The sequence below is a fragment of the Amblyomma maculatum genome, chromosome 11 (genome assembly GCF_055883805.1).
Source record: "Amblyomma maculatum isolate TAMU_Amacu chromosome 11, ASM5588380v1, whole genome shotgun sequence".
Classification (NCBI taxonomy): Eukaryota; Metazoa; Arthropoda; class Arachnida; order Ixodida; family Ixodidae; genus Amblyomma; species Amblyomma maculatum.
In genome coordinates this window covers 162,589,904-162,603,423 of record NC_139354.1, presented here as the reverse complement: position 1 = coordinate 162,603,423, position 13,520 = coordinate 162,589,904, and the positions used below count along the sequence as shown (strand labels likewise).

The 13,520-nt window shown below is 45.9% G+C and overlaps 1 protein-coding gene across 1 annotated transcript in view; it reads right to left on the bottom strand.

Moving 5' to 3' along the window:
* Positions 1–13,520, bottom strand: part of RyR (Ryanodine receptor) — a 1,181,579-nt gene that overhangs the window by 936,948 nt on the left and 231,111 nt on the right. Inside the window, exons 21-24 of the mRNA XM_084584752.1 lie at positions 9,461–9,653; positions 8,729–8,939; positions 1,513–1,617; positions 801–904 (exon numbers count right to left, since the gene is read on the bottom strand). Of these exons, the coding sequence (XP_084440878.1) occupies positions 801–904; positions 1,513–1,617; positions 8,729–8,939; positions 9,461–9,653 (613 nt within the window). The remainder of the gene's footprint in view (positions 1–800; positions 905–1,512; positions 1,618–8,728; positions 8,940–9,460; positions 9,654–13,520) is intronic.

Genomic DNA, 13,520 nt, shown 5'->3' with positions numbered 1-13,520 from the left:
ATGAAACAGGCCAAGCGTAATCAATGCATTTTTTATGTTGTAAAATATTTAGTGCTTGGCATTCAATAATGCCTCCTCTGTCCATTTGCTCTTACGGAAACGGTATTGATTAGCAGATATATATTCTCTATAAAATTTGCTAGACGTTCGCTGAAAACCTTTCTATAACTTTAGATAGACAAAACTGTTAATCAGTCTATTGTTACACACCGTAGACGTACCGCTAACAGGGCACACACAAAAAATGTCGACGGTGGTAAGAAATAATCCAAGGCACGGCATCCCGTGGGCTGGTCCTGGACGTTAAATTTACGAAAAAAAAAATAACCGAAATGATAAAGAAAAGTGGGGGCAGAGATGAAGACCTCACTGTTTTTCACGTTCAAGTGCCAACTCGCAAAGCCTTAAGGATCTTCATCTACGACTGCACCGCCCTTGGATGCAGCCGGCGCTCTTGTCGGTGGTGGCAGGAAACACGGATCTTTCCAGTCGGCTTGATGGCTGTGTCGCTTGCAGTCTACAGCGTCGGATAGCATGTTTCTTGTGTAGACATGTACTTTCTTCGTGTTACCACGTAAGTAACGCGTCCAACAATTTGTCAGCTTCACGCCGCCGTTAACCTATTGCCATTTATATTCATCAAGTACCACGCGAACCCTCGAGAAAATCGCCCACAAACAGCAAAACATTGGCTCAAACTCATGGTGACTTTTGACGAGCCGCATCCGGGAGCGCAGGTCAAAGCAGAGTGAGATGCCTCACTGGGCTCTCGGTAACTGGGTTGCTACAGCGGGACTCACTTTAGTGTCTGCAGTGCAAGCGTGGTGTCGTATTTTTTCTCAGCCATGGGGAGGTGCTCGAACGATGTCAGGCACGGATGATGCCTTTTGGCGTCGTCTCGTACCTGCGTTGTCGGAGAATTTCAGCACAACGCTTTTGAGGATCAGTGCTCTTCTGAGGACACCGGAGCTTTGTATGGACGAAATTTAGGCGCAAGGCTACAAATTCATAGGGTTCGAAATTTTGATGCTTCAGTTGTATGACAAAACACGGAGAAACCTCGACTTGATTGCATCAGCCAACCTTTTTTCATTTATTTGACCAAGCCCTTCATCCCTCATAGCATTGTTTATGCAATAAACACTGCAAAAAAAAAAAAAGAGAGTATAGGTGTACGTTTTAACCTTAAATTCAACTGTCAGGCGCAGTTACTTTTGAGGTACAAATTACATCCTCTCATTAAAATGTGCTCTGTCAATGAACAAAAAGAGAGTATACAAACTATAAGCATTAATTTCGATGCCTGTAGATTTCAGCACTAGTTGCTCGCTGCAAAGCGCGACTTGAAGTTAAATTGATGTGATGTTCAAAGCATGGGGCTTACTATTTAGCCTGATTTTTAATACGCCAGGAAGCTTGAGCGCCCATTAGCCCCCCTTTTTAAACCTTAAAAATAACAAAAACGTGTCCGGGTACACCAGAGGTGAAAACTGGTGAAAGAAGGAGGCTTACCTCTCCGTATCTCCAGCCGCTGTCAATCTTGTTCATGGCCCACACTTCGTGGACGTTTTCGGCGAGCTTGTCGCGGACGGATTCGATGTAGTTCGGCAAAGTGATCTACATGAGAAGGCAAAGCACAAATTACAGTGAAAAAAAAATTAAAACCTTTAGACACTTCTTCTTACTCCCATCCGTTTTTAGACTTGAGGCAAGACTTGTAGCCTCAGAATACAGCGGAATTGATTTTTGAGTTTTTTACGCTGCTTATGAGCAGTACATTTAATTCTTCATGTACAATCACGGGAGACGCTTGATTCCGATCGGGTGACCTTTAAAGTGAGCCAAGGTCAAACTGGAACTCAGCCTCTCTAGCGACAGGATTTGTGCAGCGCGTTATGCTATGGTAAGTTGGTGCATGACTGACCAACTGGGGCGTGAGTGACGACCTTTAGCCTTGAAATCCTCAATAACGTCAGAGATCACAAGATTTATTGACGTCACTTAAATACGTGGCATTAACGCGATAGCGTCAAGGACCCCGTGTCGCAGAAAGCGTCGTTGCTATTCCCCATTGTAAAGCGAAAATCTGCTAGGAAGCAAACAAATAAAAAGCAATTCCGGTTCTTCAGACTGCAAGGCAAGCACGCAACCATTATCATCATCATTTCCTCATCAACGTTGTCATCACCAACCGGACTATACCCATTGCAGGGCGAAGCCCCCTCCATCTTCCTCATTAACCCGGTCCTGTGCTAGCTGCATGCTCTTGACCCTTGCGAACTTTTTAATCTCATCCGCCCACCTAACTTTCTGCCACCCCCCGCTACCCTTTCCTTCCCTTGGAATCCAGTTTTCTACCCTAAGTAACCATCGGTTGTCCTCTCTAGGCGCAGTAAGCCATGCTAATATAAATTTCTTCTTGATTCTCACTAGAATATCGGTAACTTGAGTTATTTCTCTGACCCACTCTGCGCGCTTCCGATTTTCGTTCCATAGCCCTCTGCGTTGTCCTTACCTTTTCATTAGCCTCCACGTTTCAGCCCCATCGGTGGGTACATGTAAGATGCAACTGTTACATACTTTCCCCTTGAGCGACACCGGTAAAGCTGCTGTTCTTAATCTGCGAACACTTTCCAAATACGTGTCATCTGATTCTTATTCTCCTAGCTATTTCCCTTTCATGGTCCGGTTCTGTGGTTAGTAGCTGTCCTAAGTAGACATATTCGCCGACCACTTCCTGTGGTTCGCTACTTATTGTGAACTGCTGTTCCTTCCCGAGGCTGTTGAATATTACCTTAGTCTTCTGCATATTGATTTTTAGGCCTACCTTTCTGCTATTCCTGTCTAGGTCATCAATCATTTTTTGAAGTTTATCCCAATAGTTACTTAGCAAGACATTTTCATCAGCGAAGAGTAGATTACTGAGGAATTATTCATCAGCCGTTATCCCTAAATACTCCCATTCCAAGTCTGAATACTTCCTATAAGCAAGCTGTGAATAGTACTGGGAGGTCGAGTCTAACACCTTTCTTCATGGGAAGCCTACTTAAACAGCTCGTACGCAGGCTCCCACCGCCATCTAGCTCTCACTTAGCCCACGGATCAAAATTACGGGAGGCATGTATCGAGTAAAGGCTGACCTTGTGCAGCTTATGGACCAGCGCAGTGTTTACAAACAAAGGGGAAGCGCCAAGTAAAATTAGCTTATACTTTGCAGCTTCCTATTTCACAGGGAGCCTATGATGCCGGGTTTTGCTACCACCTCGGAACATACCGTGAAAATAAGTGGATTAGTTTTTAAAACACCGCGAAACGTATAGGGGAATGAGGCCAGTATGTAAACACCCCAATATCTTTCTCCTTTCGCAAAACTGTTAAATATTCGCTTATTTTCAAATTAAAGGCCATTTTCCTCATTGCCTGGATCTCCGCCTACTTAACCAACCGTACTCAGTACATACATATAAATGGTTCAGACTGTCTTCCAGTCCCTTCCGGTGTTCCGTAAGGTAGTGTTCTCGGGCCACTCCTCTTCCTTATATTTTGCGATGATATATAGTTACGTGATCCACGATCCTGCGAAAATTCGTCTCTTCGCCGATGACTGCGTTATCTTCAATGAAATTGTGGCACCTGAAGACCAGCACGCACTTAATGGCGAGCTAATTAAGATACTAGAATGGTGCCAGAAGTGGGGCATGCTCCTAAACTCAGAAAAATCTCTCTTGCTTCGCATAACCAGGAAAAAATAGCCGCTTCAGTACTCTTACTCTGTCCAGGACCGCAGTTTAACCGAAGTGAAGGAATATAAGCATCTCGGCGTTACACTAAATAACCGCCTCAGCTGGAATACACACATTCTTAACATCTCCTCTTCAGCCTTTCGCAAACTTTGCCTGCTCAAACACAAGCTTTAAGGATGCTCCCGCTCATGTTAGACTTCTCACATACACAACACTTATAAGGCCTAGGCTTGAATATGCTTGCACAGTGTGGGATATGATGTGCAATATAAATGCTCTTGAAAAAATTCAGAGACGGGCAGTGCGTTTTATTTATTCCAAATACGGTCGCACCGATTCGGTATCTGAATTAATGGCAGAAAATGGTATTGTCACTCTCCAAGCAAGAAGAAAATTCCTTCGTCTTAAATTTTTATTTCTTTTACTTAATAAGAAACTTGCACTTGATCCCAGCCCTTACGTTTGCCCTCTTACCACTAGGCAGACACGCCACTCTCATGCCCTCTCTTTAGCACCTTACTTTGCAAGGACTAACTTATACAAATTCTCCTTTTTCCCTAATACAATCGCAGATTGGAATAGTTTGCCTGCTTCTTCTCTCCAGTCTTTAGATATGCTGGAATTAAGTATGTAATGACGTATGAAATATTGCCTCCTGTCAATTCTTGGGTGTTGGTTTTGATTGTGTCAGTTTTTTTTTTCTGCTTACTGTTGTTGTGCTCATATTTTATGCATGTGCGTAATAACCGCCTCAAATAAGCTACCTAATGTGTTAGTGTGTTTTTTACCCTGTGCTTTCATGCTTTTTTGAATTTTATGTAAATGTATGCCACTCCTGTTTGGGCGCTCAGCCTGCACTATATACAAAATAAAAAAAAAAAGAAATTTGAAGTGCGTAACAAAGTATGCCTTTCTGAAAGCAATATATCTTTAAAATACAGGGAGGTTGTAGCGCAGAGTAGGGCAGGACACACAAAGAAACGAACAGCACGAGCAGCTAACTTCCAACAAATTTTTTTTTCACACATGAAGCATTCTTATACGCCAAAGACAAGCTATCACTTGTGCTAACATTATCGTTGCCTCAGAAACGACAGTTCATTGTCACATAAGAAAATAGAAAGAGTGCCTAAACATTTCCCTCCCTAAGAATTTATGCTTTCACCTTCAATAATAATCGCTTGAGCACGTCGCTACATTTCGTTATCACAGCCGGTTTCTCAAAAAATGATTTGCACGTTTTAGAATGGCATTAAAAAATGTGGTCAACTAGTCCTTCTCCGTTCTTGACGCCGCGTGCGTGTTGCATCAATCGCTCATTTAGCCTCTCCCCGCCCGGCCGATGTAACAACGGTATCTTATATACGGCATCTTCAATGCAAGTCACATAGTTGACAAGTCGTGCATCCCTCTGTTCTTTGGTGCCGAAAATAAGACGTTTGTATTTGTTCAATTCTTCTCACATTCTCTGAAATGTTGTGCAAATATGGCAATGCAATAAAGCGCTTCTCTTCACGGAGCACGGGGGGCTGTTGACATTGACCTTCGTTCAATTTTCTTAGAAGCTTCTCGGCAACAGCTAGACACCTGGACGTCGACAGCATCAGTCAAACTTGTGGATTGCTCCTTAAAATTTTCATTCATCCTGTCGGTACATGATTTTCTCAGGGTGTTCTGAAAACACATGTTGACGATGGCTCTTTTTGTCGAGTTTTGAGTGTTCAGATTGATAAGGCAATAAAAGTTTGTCACTACGATGCTGGTAAGCCCAGCAAATGCGATTAGGATGGAAGGTGAATTAATGTCTAAAACCTGATAGTCATTTACTAGCAATTCAGGGGTTAGAACGAGTGGGTAAAAACATTCTTTCATGATGGTTAAAATGGCTTTTACTCTAGTGAGCCAGAGTTACTGCTAACAAGGACGCAGCGGCGAGCGGTAGTTGCAGGAGCACGTGCAGAAATCAGATAACATGCGCGGCCGCCGCCTGCAGCTGCCCCAGCTGCTTATCTGGTTACGAGGGACCACGCGACGCCGACGACGACGGGAAACGCCTGAACGGGCGCCGAAGAGCTGCGCTCTAAAAGCACTTCTGAAACGTTCTGACCAGCGAACGAAAGAACTGGAGCAGAAGGCGGTGCAGACGGCATTCCATTTAAGCTTTAGAAGACGGCCGGCGTCCACAGACGGGAGATTTTAGTCGTCTGCGCGCGCTTCGTTTATCGCGCAGTCTGCCTTCAACTTGCGACAGGTTTTCGGAGGGATGACAGGATTTCGGACAACACGCATCCAATGACCTTTTGAGAGGTATGTCAGACTTTACAATGCCCATATATTCAGGCTTTTTGAACAAAGATTAACATGAATGTAATATTTTCTTCAAAATGGTCGTTAACTTTTAACCATCGATGGATGGGATGGAATATAAGAGCGTCCCCTTTGAAACTGGGTGGTAGCAGTAGCTATCACGCTCATTTTTCTCGCTATATCTTAATTATTGTTTTATATTGGTTAAATATACTGTCACGTAGTGGTGACGAGGTCGACGACACAAATGAAGGGTCGATGATTGCACTAAAGAAACTCTTTATTTGGGCTGACTTGTGCCCGCAAAAGAACTACGCAACTCGGCGGCGGCGATAGGAACAAACGTGCTCGTCGATCGTCGAACAAAGAATACCCGTCACACTCGGCAACGCTCAATTTAAAGGCTGCACAGAACAATCTAGATAACGTCGCTACCAGCACGAGCTGGAACATTGTGGAAAGACACCCGAGTGGCCGGAACCTTCGAGACAGATCTGGGTGCATCTTGTGCTACAACAAAACTGATAAAGGTGTGACTCGCGGCATCGAGCATTAACAAACAAAGATTACGGAACTGATACGCGGTCCAGAATCACAGTGATAAGCCTGTATGCCGGCGGCTGTTAAAAAACAACAAATACTGTTTTGAAGGTTTCGCGGCAATACTATCATTCTACATTATTAACACTATGTCACTTCTCTGCTTTTAAGCCACCAATCTTCCAGTCGTTTTTTGCTAGCTTCCACCGCCGGTTTATTCACCCGCGTTTACTGGCGCCCTCTGAAACAGAAAAATTACTTTGGTAAGCTTTCATGCATGTGTTTCTACTTGTGCCCCCTACGTTTAGCGGTGCTCTAGATATACTCTGCTTCTGTAGCAGAATGTCATACCTTTACAATTCTTTCAGAATGCTCATTGTTGCTCTCCACCAAAAGACATCATCATAGGCACACTGTGAGATAAGAAAACTGCATGCTTTTAAATATTTTGGTTCCATGCAGCTTTTCAGCAGCTTCTTTTCACCCTCAATCAGCCCAGCCTGGCAACCACAGCGCCACCGCATCTTGCATACGCCAAAGATCAGTGTTGGTCTATGCCTCACAGTGAAAACGGGGAGGCGCGAATTTTCTCTTTCACTACGAATAAAAATTAACTTGCCCAAATCATAGTCTCAATTGGTCTATACACCTCGCCGAAAAGAGAATACGATTAATGTGGTGGCTTTTCCACAGGCTTAACAGTCACCTAAATACCCGACCAACAAAAGACCACCTTCGACTGTAAGCAAAAATTTTATAGTATACACAAAAGAACCACGTTCACTCTTCCGAATAAATGTGATCCTCATGTATGCTTTGTGTATGCTAACGAACAGCTGTGTCATTAGAAAGGAACTACTAATAAGTGAGCGAGTAACGAAGCGCATTTCGGCTAATTTTACGCTTTGCTTACAGCACCAGCATGCAGAGCCCACAGAAAAACCCGCGATGTTATTACGCAGCCGGCGATCAGGTGGTGCGCGAGTAGTATAAAGGTGCGTCCAGTGTATGCCAACGAAGAGCTGTGCCTTAATGCGCACCTACTCTTAAGCTTCACCAGTCCCCTAATTTTCTGCAAAGACAAGCAAAGCACCTAAACTTGGAGTAACCGTGTTTAACCACTGCTAGGTTTCCTTCCGGGCTGCGTATTTGGATTGGGCACCACCGTTTTGATACAAGACACGTGGACAAGACAGAAATTAAGCGAGCAAGGCTGTTTGACTGATTGCAGTATAATACCCCTTGTGTTGGTTGATTGTGGCGCTCTTTCCGCTCTAACTTCGGGCAGAAAATCGCATAAGCATGAGAGAAAGTGCGATGCTATTTGGGAGGGCTTCAAAATGCCCCGCCATGATCTGAAGGCACCCAGTAACTAAAACTTTTTATTTCATCATGCATGTTGCAGGCTGGGTGCACCTGCGATTAAAGTAACAGATGAGCATGACTTTGTACTTTACTGGTCAGTGAGATTGGCTTTAAAGAACAAGGTGCTGCTTGGAACCTCTCAGCAAGCTTGTGCCTCCTGGCACTGCTCATCTCCTGTGGACGCAGGCCAAGACGATATAAGATCTCGATTAATATATATGCAGCGGAAACTGGTTTAACTACGGTTGAACTACGGTGATATAGGGGTATTGTAAGTTTTAGCGTGAGTGTTTTTGGATCACACTTGTCGTGATCTATTAAACGACTTACGACATCACTTTGTAGTGTAAAGTTTATTATTTTTTTTTGAGAATTGACTATTTAACGGCAGTTAATTAGGACCTGCAAATAATGTAGTGCAGCATTTCCAAACGATGTATGACTTCATAGCGTGGAGTTTAATTTTTGATCACAAATAACTAATAACAGTAAACAAGGAAGACTTACAATGAGTCCGCTGCAATTACCTATACTATAAGATATTCAACTATACATACCTGATGTAGCATAAAGTTCCATATCTATCACAGTTGTATTTACCTACACAAGACAAATGGTCAAAATCAGTTATACTACTCGACCCACTTGCTCTGGTTTTGCTATATGGCACACTGAGGCTGAGCTGAGGCTTAGCTGAAGCTGAAACTAACGCAGCTCTCGCTCTAAAAATCATATGGGAGCGCACATTTCACTTGTTTCAATTTGTCGCTTACGTTGGACGTGTCGACAGGCTGTGGCACGAAGACAGCATCATCGGCGATGGGCGCAGGTCCAAAGAGCACTCCCTTGGGTACGTCGCCGAACTGGAAGCATGGCTCCACACTCAACACCTGGTTCGGAAGCAGGGCTTCCACCAGCGCCGAGTGGCCGTCAGGCGGACCGTATCGCAATTTCCCTTGGTCGCCGCCCAACAGAAATCGGCAACTAGAACAGGTACGAGCAGTGTTTGCCGAAAGTATGTCATTTTGTGGCCTTAAACACTCTGATGTGCGCGGTGCACCGCACGCTTACTCCAAGATGCTTCCGAGAAAGCGTGCGAATCGAGCGCCGCCCAGGCTTTACGATCGAAAAAGCAACACAGAACGGAAATTACCGCAATATTTTTCTGTTTTTGGACAATAAAGGCGGCCAATGAACGAGTGCTTTGAAGAAAAATGTGACTACGCAGTATCGAAATGAATCTATTTTAAAAAGAACCAGAAAAATGTGTGTTGCGAAGCCGGACATTTTACAAGTGTAGAAAGCTGGCTAGTTTCTTTCTAGTACAATTGTCAGACATTGTTCCAGCGCACGAAAAACATACGAACGAAGGTAGAAGAGACAACACGAACGCCGGGCCAACTGGTGGTCGACAGCAAACGTGAATGAACGACAAGTGGTCACGGCTGACGTGCTGTCTCTTCCACTGTCGTGCGTGTGTGCGCTGCAAGAGAAGAGATGATCACCTGAGCTTTGCCGAAAAGCTGATTGCCGGGTAGAACATCCCGTCTGTGTTGAAGCTTCGGAAGCAGCCCTTCACTTTCACTCCGTTCACGGTGAAACTGATCACGGGCACGTTGAGGTCGATGATGCACCCGATGACGTCACCCTTGCGAATATACGGCGGTGAGGACTGCCTCACCGTATTGCAGCGGCCGCCTGCGGTTAAACATGAATCACTTTCAGCACCTTTTTTGAAAGATTTAGCACGGTTAAACACCCGAACGTAAGCTCTGTTGGGCATGACTGCACTCGTACAGATTGAAAGTTCCGCATCGCTCTACTACAACGTCTAGTATGCATTGCTGCATGGCCTTTGGAGTTGCAAGTAGACCTCACGCTCGAAAACGCCAACGACTGGATGGTTTCTACGGACACAATGCGCAGGTTTCTATGTTTTCTTGGCGAAAGTTATCGAGCGACTGAAAAAGTATCAAAAGCACAAAAATGCGACAGCCTGAGCTTGCTGCGCCCCTTGTCGAACACACCCAGCGTGGGAGTGAAATTTAAAGAGAGAAAGCTTTGCAGTAGTGGAGGGCTACGAATGAATAAATCTAGAGTACCGCATTCCTGACATGGCGCGAGATCTACACACATGCAGCGCGTGCACATAATATGCGGGCATCTTTTAGAGTGCAGCTCTTTGGCGCCCGTTCCTGGGTTTCGCGGCGTCGGCGTTGTCCCTCTTAACCAACTCCGACCTTCTTTCCTTCCCTTACGGCGCGATTCAGGCGTCCACAGAAACAAGTGTAACAGATACTGCGCCTTTCCATTCATATGAAAGGCACACTTTAGAGCTCAAGTGAAAGACGTGACTGCAAAGATAATTCACGAAACAGAATCTGTACTGGATCCACGCGAAAGCACGGATGCTTGTTTCACTTCTTGTCTGCCCATTTTAGTCTTTGGTACTTTCAAATTGCGCGCCAATCCCTTCCTATGCCTTTTCTCCGCTCTACTTCCGCTTGCGTGACGTCACATCCTCTACGTCCCATTAATTCACATGTTTATTCATTTTAGTCTTTGGTACTTTCAAATTGCGCGCCAATCCCTTCCTATGCCCTTTTTTGGCTCGACTTCAGGTTGCGTGACATCACATCTTTCACGTCACCCTAACTGACTGATTTAATTAACTATTTTAATATTTGATAAATTCAAATGTGGCGCCAAGCCATTAGCTAATGAGACTATTTTTGCCTTTAGTGTTAATTTTTTTTATTATCACTAATTATCTCATTAACGTGTTGGCCTAATTCTTTTTTCCGCACATATTACGTCACCCTCTATCGACTGACACCCCTTATTAACCTCTAAGACTTCTCAATTACTCACAACTTCCTCCCTGTGACGAAGGTTATACCGTCGAGCATCTTTAACTTGCTGTGTCTGGACTCTCAGTCTAGCCAGCTGGCGAGCGGTCTCGGCATGCTGGACGAATTGGTCGGCACCGGCAGTCGATGGGTGGGCAACATCTGGCAGTAGCATTGCATCCAGCATGGTGACAGCTTCGCGACCGTACACCAGACGAAACGGTGTAAAGCGGGTCGTTTCCTGGACTGTGGTGTTATAAGCAAATGTTGCATACGGTAGTATTTGGTCCCAGTTCTTATGATCTTCGTTGACGTACATAGAAAGCATATCGGCGATGGTCTTATTGAGTCGCTCAGTAAGGCCATTTGTCTGAGGGTGGTAAGGTGCTGTTGTGTTGTTCTGCGATGACAAGTGCCACTGAGCCGCATCACTTCCTGTTTTAGAGCTGAAGTAAATGCCGTGCCTCTGTCAGTTAAAACGATCGGAGGGGCACCGTGACGAAGGACTAGAATAAAGATGAAAAAGTTCGCAATATCAGTAGACGTGCCGCTGGGAAGAGCTTTCGTCTCACAAAAGCGGGTCAGATAATCTGTGGCGACTATAATGTACCTGTTGCTCAATGATGACATAGGAAATGGCCCGAGCAAGTCCATACCGACTTGGTGAAAAGGTACTCGCGGAGGAACAATAGGCTGGAGCAGGCCGGCTGGCTTGACAGGTGGTATATTCCGACGTTGGCAATCACGGCACGTCCTAACACAGCGCTGAACCATAGCGGCAAGATTGGGCCAGTAGTACTTTTGTCGTACTCGTGCCAAGGTGCGCGAAAAACCGAGATGTCCGGCAGAAAGCTCGTCGTGGCATGCCTGCAAAACGTCGGTACGGAGCGGCGTTGGGACAACCAGCCTGAATGTCTGTGGAAGTCTGCGTAGTTTTTCTTGCCGTCACGCAAGAAGAACAACGACAGGCCACGCATGAAAAGGCGAGGCGGTTGCTTCGAGGTAATCGATCAGGGGCCGCAGTTTGGTGTCGTCTCGCTGCTGTTGAGCGAGATCTGGCGTCGAGAGAGCGCCGAGAAAGACGGAGTCATCTGTTTCACTTGAAGAACACGGGATAGGGTCTCGGAATAGGCAGTCAGCGTCACTGTGTTTCTTGCCGGACTTGTACACAATAGTGACGTCCAACTCCTGTAAGCGGAGACTCCAGCGGGCTAACCTGCCTGAAGGATCTTTAAGGTTCGCTAACCAACAGCGTGAGTGGTGGTCGCTGACCACTCTAAACGTCCGACCATACAAATACGGCCGAAATTTTGTTACCGCCCAAACATCTGCAAGGCACTCCTTTTCGGTCGTAGAATAATTCGCTTCGGAACGAGACAGGGTGCGGCTGGCGTAAGCAATCACCCGCTCAACGCCTTCTTGCCACTGAGCGAGAACTGCACCGAGGCCAACGTTACTGGCGTCTGTTTGCAATTCTGTGTCGGCCTCCTCGTCGTAGTGGCCAAGTAGGGGCGTTGTTTGAAGGCGCTTGCGAAGCTCCTCGAAGGCCCTTTGCTACTCGTCGGCCCAGATGAAAGGCTGGTCGTCCTTTGTTAGATGAGTCAATGGTTCCGCTATTCGGGAGAAGTCGTGCACAAATCTCCTGTAATATGCACAGAGGCCCAAAAACCGACGCACGGAACTTTTATCAGTGGGGGTCGGGAAAGCAGCTACGGCAGCCGTCTTCTCTGGATCAGGGCTAATTCCCTCAGCACTCACGACGTGACGCAGAAACTTGAGCTGTTGGAATGCAAAGTGGCATTTTTCTGGTTTTAGTGAGAGTCCGGCCCCGCTGATGGCATTTAGCACGGCCGTCAATCGTTTGAGGTGCTCTTCGTAGGTCGCAGAGAAAATGACAACGTCGTCAAGGTAGACGAGGCACGTCTGCCATTTCAGGCCGGCTAGGACAGTGTCCATCATTCTTTTAAAGGTTGCGGGAGCGGAGCACAAACCGAAGGAAAGCACCTTAAATTCGTACAGTCCGTCAGAAGTAATGAATGCGGTTTTCTCTCGATCACGTTCATCGATTTCGATCTGCCAGTATCCAATGCGTAGATCGAGCGATGAAAAGTATCGGGCGTGGCGAAGTCGTTCGAACGTGTAATCGATTCGAGGCAATGGGTAGACGTCCTTTTTCGTAATTTTGTTAAGCCTCCTGTAGTCGACGCAGAATCTGAGTGATCCGCCCTTTTTAGCGACCAGCACAACTGGTGAGGCCCATGGACTTGTGGACGGCTTGATCACATCATCGCGGAGCATTTCATCAACTTTCTCGTTCTTTCGGCGATACTCGGTAGGGGTGTTGGCGGATAGGGTGCTCGGTGGGGTCAACTATAATTCGATGTTTGGTTTTTGACGTCTGTTTCCCTTTGGAAGTGACGGCAAAGCAGTCACGGTAAGTGTCCAGAATTGCTTGAAGGCGGCGTTTCTGGGTAAGAGACAAAGCTGGATTCACGTCAGTTTGAACAGTATGTCCAGTGCTCTCGGGAGGGTTCTCGTTGGCCAGCGAAAGGGCGCAATGGGCAGATGGCGCACTGACTTCGTCAAAATAAGCGATAGCTGTACCTTGCGGTAAATGGCGGTATTCGGCACTAAAGTTCGTTAAATGTAGTGCAGTTCGTTTATTTCTCAAGGCAAAGACCCCCTAGCGACGCAGACTTGTAGGCTCAACAATAAA